At 39.6% G+C, this 20605-nt stretch overlaps 1 protein-coding gene across 1 annotated transcript in view; it reads left to right on the top strand.

Moving 5' to 3' along the window:
- The window catches only part of FCHO2 (FCH and mu domain containing endocytic adaptor 2), a 129250-nt gene that overhangs the window by 48335 nt on the left and 60310 nt on the right, over positions 1-20605 (top strand). The window contains exons 7-8 of the mRNA XM_043488544.1: positions 4068-4166; positions 4758-4854. Of these exons, the coding sequence (XP_043344479.1) occupies positions 4068-4166; positions 4758-4854 (196 nt within the window). The remainder of the gene's footprint in view (positions 1-4067; positions 4167-4757; positions 4855-20605) is intronic.

The raw sequence follows: 20605 nt of genomic DNA, 5'->3' as shown, positions 1-20605 counted from the left end.
GTGGTATACTGGGCTAATATGTGCTCTCTTGTGTTCATTCTTTGTCTCTCTCTCTAGCATGTACACATAACCTTAGAACAGGTTAACTTTTGTTTCTTAATAGGTAGTAGGCTTTATTTTGGGTTACTTAGAAGGGAAAAGAATTCTTTTGCTTCTCTGCTTTTTATTCCAGGCCAAGCGGGTTGCTCTAACCCCAGTGGGAAAGGGGTCTGTCAGTCTAGCAGTAATGAAATTTGGGTGACAGGACCACCCCAGAGTGAGAAGAAATTGAGTCCTTGGGTGAGAGAAGTTAGACTTGACTTGGAGTACTTGTGATGTAGACTTTTTCACTTGAGAATGTGTGCTCAGTCAGTCATATCTGACTCTTTTGCAACCCCTTGGACTGTAGTCAGCCAGGTTTCTCTGTCCATGGAATTTTCCAGGCAAGAATACTGGGGTGGGTTGCCATTTCCTCCTTCAGGGGATCTTCCCCATCCAGGGATTGAACCTGCATCTTCTGTGGTTCCTGCACTAGCAGGTGGACTTTTTTTTACCACTGAACCACCTGGGAAACCCTGAATTAAGAATAAGCATGACTAAAATTGTGACTTTGTGCTTAGGCTTTTCACCACTATTGGTTTAACTTGAAACAATAGGGAGATTTTGTTTACTTTGAACAGTAACATGAGTAGTACAAGGAAATTTGAGATTTGTTTAAGTAACACCCTCCGATTAAGTTTAGTACTAGAGTGCTTTTATATATATATATATATATATATATCTATCTGTGGTGGTGGTGTTCAGTCGCTAAGTCATATCTGACTCTTTGTGACCCCATGGACTGCAGCACACCAGGCTTCCCTGTCCTTCACCATCTCCCAGAGCTTGCTCAAACTCATGTCCATGCAGTCAGTGATGCCATCCAACCATCTCATCCTCTGTTGTCCTCTTCTCCTGCTGCCTTCAGTATTCTCAGCATGAGGGTCTTTTCCATTGAGTTGGCTCTTCGCATCAGGTGGCCAAAATGTTGGAGCTTCAGCATCCGTCCTTCCAGTGAATGTTCAGGGTTGATCTCCTTTAGGATGGACGGGTTTGATCTCCTTGCAGTCCAAGGGACTCTCTAGTCTTCTCCAACACCACAGTTCAAAAGCATCAATTCTTTGGCGCTCAGCCTTCTTTGTGATCCAACTCTCATATCCATATATGACAACTGGAGAAACCATAGCTTTGACTAGATAGACCTTTGTTGGCAAAGTAATGTCTCTACTTTTTAATATGCTCTCTAGATTTGTTACAGCTTTTCTTCCAAGGAGCAAGTGTCTTTAAATTTCATGGCTGCAGTCACCGTCTGCAGTGATTTTGGAGCCCAAGAAAAGAAAATCTGTCTCTCTTTCCACTTTTTCCTCATGTATTTGCCATGAAGTGATGGGACTGGATGCCATGATCGTAGGTTTTTGAATGTTGAGTTCAAAGCCAGCTTTTTGACTCTCCTCTCTCTCCCACATCAGGGGCTCTTTAATTCTTCACTTTCTGGCATTAGAGTGGTATCATCTGCATATCTGAGGTTCTTGATGTTTCTTCTGGCTGTCTTGATTGCAGCTTGTAATTCGTCTAGCCCAGTATTTCACATGATGTACTGAGGCAGGGTGACAACATATAGCCTTGTCACACTCCTTTCCCAGTTTTGAACCAGCCCATTGTTCGTCTGTAGTGGCTGACAAAATTGTACTTTTTAAAAAAGCTAATGTAGAATTCACCTCCAACTAATAAAAAAATTAAAAAAAATAAAAAATAAAAAAAAAAAAAATAAAAAAGCTAATGTAACAATAATATGAGCCCAATGAATTTGACTGCAAGGAAGAAAAATCTGTTTTGTTTAAGGAAGTTAATTCATTTGTATTCAAACACTTGATACTATATTCCTTTGCTAAATAACTGAATTTATTTAGTAGTCACTAATTTTGAGGAATTGTGATATTTAGCAATATCTTCCCACCGGAAATAAAGCATAATTTCAAAATTGCAGCTAAATCATGCTTTTAAGTTCTGTTTGGCTTCACGCTTCAAGATACTTCTCAATTATTAAGGATCTGACTTAGGTTTGGTGTTTCAAAAGAGAAAGAAGGTGCACAGTTTTCTTGGAATTAGGAATCATCCATATGAAATTAGTGGCTATGTGACCAGTCTTTCCTGGATTTGAGACTTCCTTTCTGTGAGAAAATATCTTGTTCATCAGGTTGCCAAAATTTAAACTGAGGGTGAATTCTTACAATAGAAACATAAAGTAGAATCATGTTCCGGCTAACTGTTCCTCAGTTCTTAAGAGTAACTTAGGATCTTGCAGTTTTGGTATTCTCATTGGACTTGGTCAGAATTAGCCAAAAGAGTTCTGTATGTTAGCTCTATCATTTCTCACGAATAAAATTGGTAAGTTTTTGGACTCTTGTTGTGTTACTGCCAAAACTATAATTTCACCATTATTGATTTTTTTTTTTAAGTTCAGACCCTTTACACAGATATGGATATGATCATTTGGCTTAGGGATTTCTGATGTCTGCTGAAGGAAACTGAACATTTAATATGGGGGGAGGGGATTTAATTTGATAAACTAGGGAAAATAGCAAACATCTAGGCCTGCTCCTTAGGCCTGATATCGTTTGGCAAGAAAGAGGGTAATCAGGTTTGGCAGTGGAAATGACAGATGTATTTTTTTCTTTTTTTGTTTGAAAATGACTAGTTCAGCATTTCCTATTGTTCTGTGAGATATTAATAGATACTCAGAGAGGAAAAGAAGGGTTGTGTGGTTAAGGAGATTTGGAAGACACAGGGTTAAGCAGAGTAAAACAAGCTTTGTTACTTTAGTATTTCTCAGTTACTTCAGTTTTGAATATGTTTCTTGTGAAGCAAAGTATAACACTGGTTTTCTTCCTGGGAAGTAAATACCACAATAACGTGGAATTTTTTTCCCAGCAATATTCTTACCTCTTTCTAGCCCATTTCCTGAGTAGTCCTGGAGGATCTGTGTTTTGGAGTTTGAAAACATTCCCCAGGTCATCTGAATCATCCTTGCCTTCAGTTGAGAACTGCTGAGATAGAGTATATACACACGTTTTCACAGATTTCTTAAACTATAGACTACCTCTTTTGAAGAGTATATATTAACATTTTAAGAATTAGACATTTTGAAAGTCACTGGGCTAGATTGTAAAGTCTTAAGTAAACTGTAGTTTTAGCTTTACCAGCTAGTTGTTTTTCAGTTTTTTTAAATACTTCTCCTTTGGTTTTTGACACTATTCTCTTCTGGGTCTCCTCCTAATTTTCTGACCATGATTATAGATTTTAATTTGTGGTATCTTCTAATACTGAAAAAATTCATATTTGCCTGTGAAATGGCACAAGAAAAAGTTAACTTTTTCTGACGTTATATTTCAGTATGTTAACTAGACTCATTTGTCTAGAAGCATTGTTCAGTTCAGTTCAGTTGCTGAGTTGTGTCCAACTCGTTGCAACACCATGGACTGCAGGACGCCAGGCTTCCCTGTCCAACACAGACTCCCAGACCTTACTCAGGTTCATGTCCATTGAGTCAGTGATCCCATCCAACCATCTCATCCTCTGTCATCCCCTTCTACTCCTGCTTTCGTTCTTTCCCCGTATCAGGATCTTTTCAAATGAGTCTGTTCTTCACATCAGGTGGCCAAAGTATTGGTTTCAGCTTCAGCATCAGTCCTTCCAATGAATATTCAGGACTGATCTCCTTTAGGATGGACTGGTTGGATCCTTGCAGTCCAAGGGACTCTCAAGAGTCTTCTCCAACGCCACAATTCAAAAGCATCAATTCTTTGGCACTCAGCTTTCTTTATAGTCCAACTCTCAAATCCATTCATGGCTACTGGAAAAACCAAAGCTTTGACTAGATGGACTTTGTTGGCAAAGCAATGTCTGCTTTTTAAAGCATTGTTAAATATTATATAATAATGGTAACTTGTTAAATTTGGCTAGCTGTATTGAGATGATTTCAAAAAAGTGTTTTAATATCAGAACATATCTGTGTGTGTGTAATTTTTTTTTTTATATTTGCTACCCAGAAATTTCAGGATATTGAACAAACTCATCTCATTCACATAAAAGAAATTATAGGATCCTTGTCAAATGCTATTAAGGAAATTCATTTGCAAATAGGCCAGGTAAGTTTTCACTTTTAGTGAACTGATTCATGAGAATTTTATGTTCTCTTATGACTTTAAAAATCCAAACTCACTACCTGGTACTGAATTATTTCAGATAAAGACTATATATTTACATGTATTAAATATGAAATAACCTGGAGTTTGTCATACTATCAAGGATGATAATTTAATTTAAAATTGACTTTGCTCAGTCTCTTTACATTAAAATTCTGCTGTTAACTATTTTTGAATATTTCTTTTTTAAAATTTTATTATTTTAAAATTTAGAATAGCAACTTCAATAAATTATAGGATTTATACTTAGAAATTTTCCAAAAATATAAAAGTGGTTTAATGATGATTTTTAGGGTACATTGAAATATAGCAGAGAAAGATGAAATCTGTTGTTATCTTTGTTACTAAAATTCTAATACTATTTTCATTGCTTTATGAGTTTTCTTTCTTGTAAGACTGATGTCTCTAAAACACTCACATATGAACATGACACTGCACTGACTTCTATTTTAATTGTTTTGTGGAAGTTTTTCTGAAATACAGTAAGAATATTTATGGAAAATGAAAAAACTTACCTTTATTTCATTTTAATAGGTCCATGAAGAATTTATAAATAACATGGCCAATACTACAGTTGAAAGCTTGATACAAAAATTTGCTGAGTCAAAAGGCACTGGGAAGGAAAGACCTGGTAAGATGACAGACTGTGAAAGGAGACATATTCGTATTTCCCATTCAGTAACAAATGTGTTTGCCTTTAAATTCCAAAATGGAATTTTGCAAAATGGAGCTTGGGAGATACCTAAAAATCTGTGTGAAACCTCAGATATCATTTACTTTGTGTCAGATGGAACATTAGGTGTTTGTTTTGACCTTCAGCGTTAATAGTTTAGTACTACCCAAGATGGTCATCACGGGCTTCCCTACTGGCTCACGCAGTGAAGAGTCTGCCTGCAGTGCAGCAGACGTGGGCTCGATCCCTGGGTCGGGAAGGTCCCCTGGAGAAGGGACTGGCAGCCCACTCCAGTATTCCTGCTTGGAGATTCCATGGACAGAAGAAGGCTACAATCCATGGGGTCGTGAAGAGTTAGACACGATTGAGCAGCTAACACTTACTAAAGTGGTTATCATACTTTTACTAAATGAATATATTAAAGTTTATATTTTCATAAGTATAGTTAGCAACAGAAGGCCATTTTATAATAAGACAAAGAGTGGGAGAGAATATTGAGCCCTCAGAGCATTGAAGACAGTGGAGAACCTTCTTAAAATTTAGTAAAAATTTAAATTTTCTTTCCTCATTCACATACGTATTCAATGTTTTTATCGAGTGCTCACAGGATTCTAGGTACTTTTTAGACACGGGGGACATACCAGTGAGTCTAGGAATCCTCTTTTCCTATTTTACGAAGAAATGATTATAGGTTTCCTTAATCTCACTTTTAATATACATTTTATATCAGATATCATAAGCAGCATTCTCTTACCTACTCAGGATACTTACAGTCTTCTATTTAATAGATTTCTTGAATCTATTTATTATACTTACAGTCTTCTAGATTTTTAAAATCTATTTATTCCATATTCTTTCAAGATAATTGTTTTCACTCAACAGGTAAAAAGTATTCAGTCCTCAGTGGACAGAAGTTAAAATCTAGTTTAGAATTCAGGAAAATGAATAAGTGATTTGAGAAGTCTGTGAGCCATTTTTCTTTAGTGTAGTTCACAATACTAAGTTTAAAACCTAAATCCTCTTCACTTCCTTTTTCCCACATTTCATTAAGTTTTAAATTGTATTGATTCAATTTCTTTACTATTTTTCCCTTCAGGCTTTCCTTCTTACCTACATCATTGAATGCAGCAGGAGGTTTCTAAATATAGGCACAGTAAAGATTTATCTAATATATGAACTTAATAACTGCATTACTCATAAATCGCTGACTTTTCATTATCAGTTCAGTTCAGTCACTCAGTCGTGTCCGTCTCTTTGTGACCCCATGGACTGCAGCACGCCAGGCCTCCCTGTCCATCACCAACTCCCGGAGTTCACCCAAACTCATGTCCATTGAGTCGGTGATGCCATCCAACCATCTCATCCTCTGTCATCCCCTTCTCCCGCCTTCAGTCTTTCCCAGTATCAAGGTCTTTTCAAGTGAGTCAGTTCTTTGCATCAGGTGGCCAAAGTATTGGAGTTTCAGCTCCAACATCAGTCCTTCCGATGAACACCCAGGACTGATCTCCTTTAGGATGGACTGGTTGGATCTCTTGCAGTCCAGGGGACTCTCAAGAGTCTTCTTCAACATCACAGTTCAAAAGCATCAATTCTTCAGTGCTCAGCTTTCTTTATAGTCCAGCTCTCACATCCATACATGACTACTGGAAAAACCATAGCCTTCACTAAATGGACCTTTGTTGGCAAAGTAATGTCTCTGCTTTTTAATATGCTGTCTAGGTTGGTCATAATTTTCCTTCCAAGGAGAAAGCGTCTTTTAATTTCATGGCTGCAGTCACCATCTGCAGTGATTCTGGAGCCCAAAAAAATAAAGTCTGCCACTGTTTCCCCATCTATTTGCCATGAAGTGATGGGACCGGATGCCATGATCTTAGTTTTCTGAATGTTGAGCCTTAAGCCAACTTTTTCACTCTCCTCTTTCACTTTCATCAAGAGGCTCTTTAGTTCTTCACTTTCTGCCATAAGGATGGTGTAATCTGCATATCTGAGGTTACTGATATTTTCTTCCAGCAGTCTTGATTCCAGCTTGTGCTTCATCCAGCCTAGCGTTTCTCATGGTGAACTCTGCATTTCTTCTTTATAGACAGAATGAAATTTAGATTCTGGGCTTAGATTCAAAGCCTTTCAGGATCTGCCCTTGCCCAATCTTTAGTGTTACTTTCCGCTATTTCTTTCCTGACATCCTCCATTGCAGCCAGTGTGAACTGCTTGCTGTTTCCTATTCATACCCCCTTTTTGCCCTTGGTACCTTAGTTATGCTTCTGTCTGCTCTAAAAAATGCTATATCCCACTCATTTGCCAAATGAATAAACTCTTAAAGAAGCCAGGTCATGTGTTAGTTGCACCATCGTTGTTGTCTAACTTAGATTTTAGTAATTGTGCTTTTGTGAAGAAAGGTTCTGTATTTGATTCATCTGTTTATCTTCTTTATGTGTAAACAGTACATTTTTGCTCAATGAATGAACAGATGGACCTGTATGGTAAGGTTAGGATGTTAAAGAGGTTGGAATGGTTGTTGAAGATATTGGAATGGATGGAATGCTGTTAGAAAAGTCTTGGTAAAGAAATAGTAAATGATTATGGCTAAAGTTTAGTAAGTACTTATTTGTACCATGTACTGTGTCAACTGCTTTGTAGGCAAAGGTTGATCTTCAGGAACTCTTTGAAGTAGGTACTTTTATTCCCATTTTACAGATGATGGAAATATTGAGAGGTTAAATTATTTGCCTAAACTAAGTACATGGCAGAATACTGGGATTAAATTTCAGAATCCTTGACCTCAAGGCCCATGCTTTGGAGGAATGAAAATTGAACTGCATAAGTTTACATATGTAGAAAGAATGAGAATGCTGAGATATAAAACTATAGAGTAGTGTGAAACCCTAATATTTATTGTAAAGATTGGATGGTATCACCGACTGGATGGACATGAGTTTGAGTAAGCTCCGGGAGTTGGTGATGGACAGGGAAGCCTGTCCTGCTGTAGTTCATGGGGTCGCAAAGAGTCGGACACGACTGAGTGACTGAACTGAAATGAACTGAGCTGAAGACGAGTTATGAGAGGTAAAAACAAAGAATTTTTATATAGAGCATTTAGAAATATTGATGGAATAAAAGTAAAGTATTGGCTGACTGAAAATGCCTTAGAACTGAGTGAGGTTGGTAGATTGTATCATTATCAGTATCCTTTTTGTGACATTATTTTGTAGTCTTGCAAAATGTTATTTCAGGAAACTGGGCCAAGTGTACAAGAACTCTTGTTGTGTTTCTTTCCTTTTTTAAAAAACTGTAAATCTACAGTTATCTCATTAAGTTCAGTTACTTTCTTTGTGGTATAGCACAGTACTTAACCCTGTAGTTTGTGATCTATACTTTACTACTAGTGAGGTGTGTAAGCCTCAAAGTCTTCACCTATAAAGTGAGGATAATAATAGTACCTACCTCATGGGGTTGTTGTGAGGTTTACCTGAGATAATGTAACGTTTATTGAGTACTTAGTGTTATTTTCCTCAAATTAATACATACTCTATTAATAGATAGGTACTATGGGGTATTGTTTGTTTATAAATTTAAGTGTATTTGCCTCAAGATATACAAAGACATGTAGAAAATTTCTGTGACTAACTGGTAAGCAGGAGGCCAAGATTTGGTGATGACATGGGCTTTCCTAGAATTACTTAACCCAGAATTAGGTGACAGTTTTAGGATGACTGTTGACATCGTGTATATGTGAAAGTAAAGTTGCTCAGTTATGTCCGACTCTTTGCAAACCCATGGACTGCAGCCTCCCAGGCTCCTCCATCCTTGGGATTTTCCAGGCAAGAATCCTGGAGTGGGTTGCCATTTCCTTCTCCAGGGGACCATCCCAACTCAGGGATTGAACCCAGGTCTCCCGCATTGCCGGTGGACACTTTACCCTCTAAGCCACGAGGGAAGCCCTATCATGTATATACATGACTGATTTTCAAGATAAATGATCCTAGAACTAACTTAGGGGGAGAAAAAGGTGTGAGTGGGGGTGGAATGGAAAGGTTAAATACTACTTCTCTAGTTGACTTGCTGTGGGCTACAAGTTACAGCTCTTTCATACATATTTCTTCTATCTATGGGCACTAGGGGGAGCTCGTTACAGTAATGGAAATTTTGTATTTCTCAGAAAATAATACATGTGATTGTAAGAAATTACTGGATTTAAAGAATTTTGTTTTGTAAGAAATACACTTCCTTCAATTGTATATACTAGGGCTTCCCTGGTAGCTCAGCAGTAAAGAATCTGCCTGCAATGAGGGTTTGATTCCTGGGTTGAGAAGATTCCCTGGAGTCGAAAATGGCAACCCATCCCAGTATTCTTGCCTGGGAGATCCCATGGACAGAGGAGCCTGGCAGATTGTAGTCCAGGGGGTTGCAGAGTCAAAACACACACACAAACACTCTGTCTCTCTCTCTTGCTCTCTGTCACACACACACACACACACACACATACTCTCTCTCTCTCTCACACACACACACACACACACACACACAGACACACAAATACTCATAGACGCACACTGCTGCTAACACTTTCTTCTCTTTTGTAAGAGCCCCCTCTGGTGGATGAGTTCCTCTGTAAACTGGTTTTAGTCCTATGGGACACAATTTTAAAAGAAAGCAAGAGGCCCACTTCTTTAGAAATTTTGTATAAACTGAAAGTTAACATATTTGTCTTACACTGAAAAATGAGTATTTTTTCTTTAGTCAGTTATCTGTTGAAAGATACAACCTCTAACTCTACGTCTCCAATTCTCCTGTGTAAATCACACTTTGAGAACGTTAAATTTTCTCACTATTCATTGAGACTATTTTATATATAACATAAATATACATATATAATAATAATGTATATTTAATAAATATACACATATATTCAATTCACTTCAGTTGCTCGGTCGTCTCCAACTCTTTGCTACCCCATGGACTGCAGCACACCAGGCCTCCCTGTCCATCACCAACTCCGGGAGTTTACCCAAACTCATGTCCATTGAGTCAGTGATGCCATCCAACCATCTCATCCTCTGTCGTACCCATCTCCTCCCACCTTCGATCTTTCCCAGCGTCAGGGTCTTTTCCAGTGAGTTAGTTCTTCGCATCAGGTGGCCAAAGTATTGGAGTTTCAGCTTCAACATCAGTCCTTCTAATGAATGTTCAGAACTGATTTCCTTTAGGATGAAAGGAAAGGAGAAAAGGAAAGATATACCCATTTAAATGCAGAGTTCCAAAAAAATAGCAAGTAGAGATTAAAAAAAAAGCCCTCCTCAGTGATCACTGCAAAGAAATAGAGGAAAACAACAGAATGGGAAAGAGTAGAGATCTCTTCAAGAAAATTGGAGATACCAAGGGAACATTTCAGGCAAAGATGGGCTCAATAAAGGACAGAAATGGTAGGGACCTAACAGAAGCAGAATATATTAAGAAAAGATGGCAAGAATACACAAAAGAACTATACAAAAAAGATCTTCACAACCCAGATAATCACGATGGTGTGATCACTCACCTAGAGCCTGACATCTTGGAATGTGAAGTCAAGTGGGCCTTAGGAAGCATCACTACAAACAAAACTAGTGGAGGTGATGAAATTCCAGTTGAGCTGTTTCAAATCCTGAAAGATGATGCTGTGAAAGTGCTGCACTCAATATACCAGCAAATTTGGAAAACTTAGCAGTGGTCACAGGACTGGAAAAGGTCATTTTAAATTCCAGTCCCAAAGAAAGGCAATGCCAAAGAATGTTCAAACTACTGCAGTTGCACTCATCTCACACGCTAGCAAAGTAATGCATGAAATTCTCTAAGCCAGGCTTCAACAGTACATGAACTGTGAACTTCAGGTGTTCAAGGTGGATTTAGAAAAGGCAGAGGAACCAGAGATCAAATTGCCAAGATTGGTTGGATCATCAAAAAAGCAAGAGAGTTTCAGAAAAACATCTACTTCTGCTTTATCGACTATGCCAAAGCCTTTGACTGTGGATCACAACAAACATATATATTAAGATTAAATATACATATACAACAGTAAATTATTTTATAATATGTGGTATCATTTTTGTCATTACTTTTTAATGTTATAATTGACAACATTGTATTAGCTTTAAGGTATGCAACATAATGATGTATGTATATATTGCAAATGATTGACAGAGTAAGTTTAGTTAACATCTATTCCCACACATAGTTAAATTGTTTTTCTTGTGATAAGAACTTTTAAGGACTGCAGTTGGCCCTCTCTATCTGAGGATTCCATATCCACGGACACGGAGGGCTGACTGCATTATGCCATACAAGGGACTTGAGCATCTTCAGAATTTGGTATCTGCAGGGACCCTAGAACCAGTCGCCTTTAGATACTAAGGGATGACTGTAGTCTCTTAGCGGCTTTCAAATACATAATATAATATTGTTCACTAAAGTCACCATGTTGTGCTTTATGCTGTGGACTTATTTTGTCCTATAACTGGAAGTTTGTATGTTTTGACCACCTTTACCCATTTTACCCAGTGGGTTTCCCCCTCACCCACTCTGTATCTGTCAGTTCAGTTTTTTATTTTAGGTTCCACATGTAAGTGAGATCATAGAGTATATGTCTTTCTCTGACATAATTAATTTAGCATAATGCCTTGAGGTTCCATCTGTGTTGTCACAAAGACAGGATTTTCTTCTTTTTATGGCTGACTATTTTGTGTGTGTAGATATATATATATATATTTTCTTGATCCATTCATCTATCAGTAGAGACTTGGGTTGTTTCCATGTCTTTGCTCTTATAAATAGTGCCACACTGAACATGGGGCTTCCCTGGTAGCTCAGATGGTAAAGAATCCGCCTGCAATGCAGAAGACCTGGGTTCAGTCCCTGGGTCGGGAAGATCCCCTGGAGGAGGGCATGGCAACCCACTCCAGTACTCTTGCCTGGAGAATCCCCATGGACAGAGGAGCCTGGCGGGCTACAGTCCTTGGGGTCGCAAAGAGTCAGACACGACTGAGCGACTCAGCACATACATAAACTGAACATGGGAGTGCAGGTTTTTTTTTCGGTAGTGATTTAATTTTCTTCTGATATATATGGAGAAGTGGAATTGCTAGATCATATAGTAGTTCTGTTTTTAATTTTTTGAGGACCCTCCATACTGTGTTTGTCATTGCTTTTTAAATATTGCACTGCCTGGCTTTTCTGGAATTTGAGTTACTCTAAGTGGATGCTTTGGATATCAAAGCACTGTGGTCTGAAATAGTCATGAATAAACAGGTGTTTTCTAATTTTGAATGGCTTATTATGTTCTAATGACACTATCCTAGTATTTCTACTCATTCTCATATGTTTTAGTTGCAGCTGAAATTAAGATTAAAATCTGTATTTTTAAAATTTCTTGTTTTACAGTCATTCTGCTAATTTCACTCTGTTCTGTTTATAATTCATAAAAACTTAGCAAGTTTCCATGTATAAGAAACAGAAGGATAGATAGCTTAAATAAAAAGTTGGTAAACCAGTGTCTAATATGTTTAAATAAAAGATTTTGTTGCACAGCTTACCTGTATTTTCATTATATGATAATATAGGTTTATGGCTTCCATTTGAGGACTTCCAGGGAGAAGGAAATGGCAACCCACTCCAGTATTCTTGCCCAGAGAATCCCAGGGACAGGGGAGCCTGGTGGGCTGCCCTCTATGGGGTCACACAGAGTCGGACACGACTGAAGCAACTTAGTAGCAGCAGCAGCAGCAGCAGATTCTATATACTGCGTTTAAAGTTACAAATAGAAAAAGCCCCAGAAAGGTAGACATAAAATAAAACCAGCCACCAAGAAAAAAGGAAAACTGAGATTCTTGTAATGAGTTTCTTGTAGTCAAACCGCCTAAATGTGAAATTGATTAGTTTAGATTTTTAGAATTTTTCAGCTTCTAATTTTAGGTATATTATTTTAAATATAGGGTACAGATAATAGAGTATTATTTTAAATATAGTTGAAAAAAAATCTAGTGATCATCTTTCCAGGCTCATCAGTGATTTGGAGTAATGCCAAACCTATAAATTGAACCTTCTTCAACAAACTTTTTTTTTTTTTTAATTTGGAGAAGCATTGAAACCCTTTTGTAGAAAGCAAAATTAAAATTAGCTGATAAAACCAAAGACCCACAAACCACACTGGATTTGCTGTCATTACTTCATTTTTCTAATTGATAGCAAATGGGAATGATCAGAGAAAGAAAAGAATGGATGATGATTAGTGAAGAGGATAATAAGACTTGCACAAATAGAAGAGTGAAGGAGGAGAACTTCCAGAGCAGATAACACAGAAAGCTCTGCTCTGTGCAGGAGCGCGCCTCTCCCTATTGTGTCCTACCTCGGACAGAGGCGTGAAGTCCGCCCTGTGGGATGCGTGTGCCCCCTGATGATGATTATCTACTGAGCCAGAGTTAGCTTTGCCTCTTATTTTGAGGCCTACAAAGAATGAATGTGGGGTGGGGAGAACATGTATTTTTGACACATAAAATTATAAAATTCAGGTGTTGGTGTCCATGAAAGTTTCTTGAAACCAGTCACACTTGTCTGCTGTGACCCATGTCTTGTCTGCTTTCACACTACAGTAGCCACGGTCACTAGTTGTGACAGACTTTATGACCCACAATGTCTAAAATACTTATTGACTTTTTATAGAAAATCTTTGCCTAACTTTGTTAGAGAATGTACTTTTTTATGTAGATAGTAGTAGGCTTGACAATACATTAGAATTGTGTAACTTATAACAATACTAATTTTTTTTTTCAAAAGTTGATTCTCCTGTTCTTGGATTCAGAAATCATTTAATCTGATACCCTGCACCAACTACATCTGTGGTCACAGCGCAGTAACTGATCATCATCATAATAATCCTAAATTGTGAAGTAAAGATTAAACTGTTTTGAGCAGACTTTAAGGAAAACTTAGCTCATTAATTTGAAGTAACCATTAAAAATATTCAGTGTATGCACATGTTCAGTTGCTCAGTTGTGTCCAGCTCTTTGTGACACCATGGACTGCATGTAGCCTGCCACGCTCTTCTGTCCATGGAGTTCTTCAGGCAAGAATACTGGAGTGGGTAGCCATTCCCTTTTCCAGGGGATCTTCCCAACCCAGGGATTGAACCCAAGTCTCCTGCATTGCAGGGAGGTTCTTTACTGTCTGAGCTACCAGGGAAGCCTGTTCAGTGTATAAACACTGATCAAAAAGAAGTAAAAAAAGAAAAACAAAGCTAAAGGAAGCTCATTACAGTTTTTACATGTGCATCAGAATAAAGACAGGGTTTTAGTTCCTTTTGCAGTATGTAAAAGAAGTTAAATCAACTTGACCTTAAAAGGAAGTTTATGGAAAAGAAACCTGAGGTACCACAAGGATTCAAAATCAGGAATATAGCCAACAGGCTATAGAAGGAAACACAAATCAGTAGAAATACTAGGTATTATTTTTCCTTTACTCAATCTCTGCACTTCTACTGCTTTTTTTTTTTCTTTACAGAATGGCTTTCTTTGTTTCTCCAGGTACATTATGTAAGGTGATCTCTTAGTAAATTCTAGATATTTTCGCTTGTCCCTTAATTGCATCCACAGCTCAGAATTAACCCAGGTTTTTGTCCCTTTTCTTGACCAGAAAGAACCTGGTCTAGGTAATCTTGGGTTGGGGCAATCTTTCTGGTTCAGTCACTTCTCACTAGGTCTTGCTAGTGGCTGCTGTTCTGCTTGTGAACAAGGGGAAATTCCCAGAGAAGAGAGATTACAGCAAGTGGAGTGTTAATTCCTAAAGGTTTTATTAGGATCCCAGAAAGTGAAAACATGACTCAGTCGGGGGAATGGAAGTAGTGTCAGATTTTGGATCTAGGAGGAGATTATATTTCAGTGCCAAGATGCTGTGTTGGAGAACTCAGTGAAAATTTAGGTTTTACAGTGACTGAAATTCTGTGGTTAAAACCTGTTCTTTTTATTTGAGTCCAACGTTCCTAAATTAGCTTCATCACTGCTTCTCAAGCCTTGGCTACCTGTGAGAATCATTTGTTGAACATATTTTCCTTTTCCTTTTTATTTCTTTCTCTCTTAAAAAAATGTACAGACATTGTACTATCCCAGAAATTTTGATGTCATTGGTGTAGGGTGGGTCCTTGGTATTACTATATTTTAAAACTTGTCTGATTCTAACATGCAGCCATTGTTGAGAAATTGTAGCATTTCATCACTGGATGCTTGTCATAAATGCAGAGGCTCAAGCCCTACCCCAGACCTACTGAATTAGAAACCGTAGTTTAGTAAGATCGGGGGGCAGTTTGTGGTGCTCCCCTGGTGACTCTGGTTCAGTGGTCAAGAATCCACCTGCCCATGCAGAAGCCACAGGGGAAGTGAGCTCAGTCCCTGGGTTGGGCATATCCCCTGGAGAAGGAAATGGCAACCCACTCTAGTATTCTTGCCAGGATAAGCACGTGGACCGAGGAGCCTGGTGGGCTACAGTCTGTGGAGTCCCAAAAGACTAAACGACAGAGCACGCACGCGGGCAGTGTGCATGTGCAGGAAAATGGGAGAAACACTGTCTAGACAGTTACTGAGTATCTGACAATGGACCCAGGGAGTCCTTGGGACTGTCATTCTCAAAGTGTGATCCTAGGGCCAACCGCATCACCTGGGAATTTGTTTAAAATGCAAAGTCCTGAGCACCAACCTAGATCTTCTGTAGAGGACACTCTGCAGATAGGCCTCAACAATTTGTGGTTTAACAAGCCCTCCTGGTGCTTCTGATACAGGAAGCATTGCATTAGGAGAGTCAGAGGCAACTAGGACTTGGATTGAGCGAATTGTCTCTACAAACCTTTAGTAAAAGAAATACTCCTGAAATGAAGTAGTGTTGATGTTGCAACTTTATTTTCTAATGATTTAGTGGGTGAAAAAAAAAGTGTGTCTCTGAGTATGTGTAGAATAGTTCAGTTCAGTCACTCAGTCGTGTCCAACTCTGTGACCCCATGGACTGCAGCATGCTAGGTTTTCCTGTCCATCACCAACTCCCGGAGCTTGCTGAAACTCATGTCCATCCAGGCGGTGATGCCATCCAATGATCATCCTCTGTCTCCTCTTCTCCTCCTTTCCTATGAGTCAGTTCTTCATATCAGGTGCCCAAAGTATTGGAGTTTCAGCTTCACCATCAGTTCTTCCAATGAATATTCAGGGTTGATTTCTGTTAGGATTGACTGGTTTGATCTCCTTGCTATCCAAGGAACTCTCTAGAGTCTTCTCCAACACCACAAGTTCAAAAGCATCAATTCTTCGGCGCTCAGCTTTCTTGATAGTCCAGCTGTCACATCCATACATGACCACTGGAAAAACCACAGCTTTGACTAAACGGACTTTTGTCGGTAATGTCATGTCTCTGCTTTTTAATATCTGTCTTGGTTGGTCATAGCTTTACTTCCAAGGAGCAAGCGTCTTTTAATTTCATGGTTGCAGTCACCATCTGTGGTGATTTTGGAGCCCAAGAAAATAAAGTCTCACTGTTTCCATTGTTTCCCCATCTATTCGCCATGAAGTGATGGGATGATGGGTCTGGATACCATGATCTTGGTTTTCTGAATGTTGAACTTTAAGCCAACTTTTCACTCTCCTCTTTCACTTTCATCAAGAGGCTCTTTAGTTCCTCTTCGCTTTCTGCCATAAGGGTGGTGTCATCTGCATATCTGAGGTTATTGATATTTCTCCCGGAAATCTTGATTCCAGCTTGTGCTTCATCCAGCCTGGCATTTCTCATGATGTACTCTGCATACAAGTTAAATAAGCAGGGTGACAATATATAGCCTTGACATACTCCTTTCCCAATTTTGAACCAGTCCATTGTTCCATGTCCAGTTCTAACTGTTGCTTCTTGACCTGCATACAGATTTCTAAGGAGGCAGGTAAAGTGGTCTGTTCTTCCCATCTCTCTAAGAATTTTCCACAGTTTGTTGTGATCCACATGGTCAAAGGCTTTGGCATGTGTCAATAAAGCAAAAGTAGATGTTGTTTTGGAACTCTCTTGCTTTTCCGATGATCCAGCAGATGTTGGCAATTTGATCTCTGGTTCCTCTGCCTTTTCTAAATCCACCTTGATCATCTAGAAGTTCATAGTTCATGTACTGTTGAAGCCTGGCTTGGAGAATTTTGAGCATTACTTTGCTAGCGTGTGAGATGAGTGCAATTGTGTGGTAGTTTGAGCATTCTTTGTCATTGCCTTTCTTTGGGATTGGAATGAGAAGTGTCCTTTTCCAGCCCTGTAACCACTGCTGAGTTTTCCAAATTTGGTGGCATATCGAGTGCAGCACTTTCACAGCATCATCTTTCAGGATTTGAAATAGCTCAACTGGAATTCCATCACCTCCACTAGTTTTGTTTGTAGTGATGCTACCTAAGGCCCACTTGATTTCGCACTCCAGGATGTCTGGTTCTAGATGAGTGATCACACCATCATGATTATCTGGGTCATGAAGATCTTTTTTGTATAGTTCTGTGTATTTTTGCCACCTCGTCTTAATATCTTCTGCTTCTGTAGGCCCATACTATTTCTGTCCTTTATTGAGCCCATCTTTGCATGAAATGTTCCCTTGGTGTCTCTTGATTTTCTTGAAGAGATCTCTACTCTTTACTTTTCTGTTGTTTTCCTCTATTTCTTTGCATTGATCACTGAGGAAGGCTTTCTTATCTCTCCTTGCTATTCATTGGAACTCTGCATTCAGATCGTATACCTTTCCTTTTCTCCTTTGCCTTTAGCTTCTCTTCTTTTCTCAGCTATTTGTAAGGCCTCTTCAGACAACCATTTTGGCTTTTTGCATTTCTTTTTCTTGGGGATGGTCTTGATCACTGCCTCCTGTACAGTGTCACAAATCTCCATCCATAGTTCGTCAGCACTATCAAATCCAGTACCTTTAATCTATTTGTCACTTTCATTGTATAATCATAAGGGATTTGATTTAGGTCATACCTGAGTAGTCTAGTGGTTTTCCCTACTTTCTTCAATTTAAGTCTGAATTTTGCAATAACAAGTTCATGAGTGGAGCCATAGTCACCTCCCAGTCTTGGTTTTACCGACCCTATAGAGCTCCATCTTTGGCTGCAAAGGATAGAATCAATTTGATTTGGGTGTTGACCATCTGGTAATGTCCATGTGTAGAGTCATCTCTGTGTTGTTGGAAGAGGGTGTTTTCTATGACCAGTATGTTCTCTTTGCAAAACTCTGTTAGCCTTTGCTGTGCTTGCTTCATTTTGTACTCCAAGGCCAAATTTGCTTGTTACTCCAGGTATCTCTTGACTTCCTATTTTTGCATTCCAGTCCCCTATGATAAGGCCACTTTTTTTTGGTGTTAGTTCTAGAAGGTCTTGTAGGTCTTCATAGAACCATTCTTCTTCAACATTAGTGGTTGCAGCATAGACTTGGATTATTGTGATATTGAATGGTTTGTCTCAGAAACGAACAGAGATCATTCTGTCATTTTTAAGATTGCACCCAAGTACTGCATTTTGGACTCTTGTTGAGATGAGGGCCACTCCATCTCTTCTAATGGATTGTTGCCTGTAGTAGTAGATATAATGGTTATCTGAATTAAATTCGCCTATTCTAATCCATTTTAGTTTGCTGATTCCTAAAATGTTGACGTTCACTCTTGCCATCTCCTGTTTGACCACTTCCAATTTACCTTGATTCATGGACCTAACATTCCAGGTTCCTATGCAGTATTGCCCTTTACAGCATCAGACGTTGCTTCCATCACCAGTCACATCCACAACTGGACATTGTTTTTGCTTTGGCTCTGTCTCTTCATTCTTTCTGGAGTTATTTCTCCACTGATCTGCAGTAGTATATTGGGCACCTACCAGCCTGGGGAGTTCCTCTTTCAGTGTCATATCTTTTTGCCTTTTCATGGGGTTCTCAAGGCAAGAATACTGAAGCTATTTCCTGTTCCCTTTTCTAGTGGACCACATTTTGTCAGAACTCTCCACTGTGACCCATCCATCTTGGGTGGCCCTATACGGCATTGAGTTAGACAAGGCTGTGGTCCATGTGATCGGTTTGATTAGCTTTCTGTGATTGTGGTTTTCATTCTCTCTGCCCTCTGGTGGCTAAGGATAAGAGGCTTATGGAAGTTCCTGGTGGGAGAGACTAACTATGGGGGAAACTGGGTCTTGTTCTGATAGGCGAGGCCATGTTCAGTAAATCTTTAATCTAGTTTTCTGTTGACAGGTGGGGCTGTGTTCCCTCCCTGTTGTTTGAGCTAAGGCCAAAATGTGGTGTAGCTAATGAAGATAATGGTGCCCTCCTTGGAAAGGACTTGTGCACACACTCTTGTGTTCAGTGCCCCTGACCCTGCAGCAGACCCCTGTCGACCCACCTCCACCAGAGACTCCTGGACACTCCCAGGCAAGTCTGGGTCAGTCTCTTGTGGGGACACTTTTCCTTCCTCCTGGTTCCTGGTGTGCACAGGGTTTTGTTTGTGCCCCGCAAGAGTCCGTTTCCCCAGTCCTGTGTAAGTTCTGTAATCAAATCCACTGGCCTCCAAAGTCAACTTCCCTGAGGGTTCTAAGTCCCTTTGCCAGCTCCTCAGGTTGGGAAATCTGTTGTGCGTCCTAGTACTGTATAAGCAGTGTGAGAATTTCTCTGGTATAATTGTTCTGCGGTTTGTGGGTCATCTGCTCAGCAGCTCTATGTTGGGGCTATTGGTGGGCTCCTCCAAGAGGGCTTATGCCGCATTCTGGTCTGCAGCAGCCACAGGTCTGCTGCACCCAGAGCCCCTGCCCCCAGGGCAGGCCACTGCAGACCCGTGCCTCCTCAGGAGACACTCGGACATTCAGAGGCAGGTCTGTCTCCGTCTCTAGGTCCTGGTGCACACAAGGTTTTGTTTGAGCCCTCCAGGCGTCTCTGGCGGCGATGGGGTTTGATTCTAAATGCACTTTTCGCTCCTCCTCCCATCGTGCTGTGGCTTCTCGTTTGCCCTTGGACATGGGGTATCTTTTTGGGGTGGGATCCAACATTCTCCTGTCAACAGTTGTTCAGCAGCAACTTGCAATTTTGGAGTTCTCGTAGGAGAAGATGAGCACACATCCTTCTAGCCTGCCATATGTGTAGATAGAGAAAGAGGAAGGAAATATGGCAAAAGGTATTATCTCCCCTCCATATCGTTCATAAAAATGATAAAAGCTAGGTTTAAAAAAGATAAGTAACTAGTCCAGGGTAACCAGCCAACAAGCAAGTGGCAAAACCAGGACCTGAACCTCCATGCACTTTGCATACCACCGCAAGCTAGAGTTTGATCCTCTTTTTCCTGTTAACTTTCCTGGTTCAGCATCCGAGACACGTAGGAATGTGGCTATGTTGCAGTCTACAGGCCCAGGAGCAAGCCTGAAAATGTCATTGACTCCCATTGTTTTCGAGGCACCCTCCCCGCCTCTTTTCCCTTTGTCTCTTTCTCTCTGCCTCCTCTCTCCCCACCTCTCCCTCCTCTCTTCCTCACCCCTCCCTCATTATCATCACTTTTTGTTAAACTTTCAGGTCTGGGCATGTTTGTATGTTTTTCTTTGGCTTCTAATTAGAACCGGTGATCTGTGGTTTTAGTTGAGTATATGCAGTAAATACTTGATTTAGGTAGCCCAAACCTATTTGAGTTTTGGGGCCAGTTTATAACTAGACAGAATTGCTAATT

The sequence above is a fragment of the Cervus canadensis genome, chromosome 16 (assembly GCF_019320065.1).
Source record: "Cervus canadensis isolate Bull #8, Minnesota chromosome 16, ASM1932006v1, whole genome shotgun sequence".
Lineage (NCBI taxonomy): Eukaryota > Metazoa > Chordata > Mammalia > Artiodactyla > Cervidae > Cervus > Cervus canadensis.
Note: the sequence above shows the minus strand (reverse complement) of the source record. Positions and strands in the feature narration are given on the sequence as shown.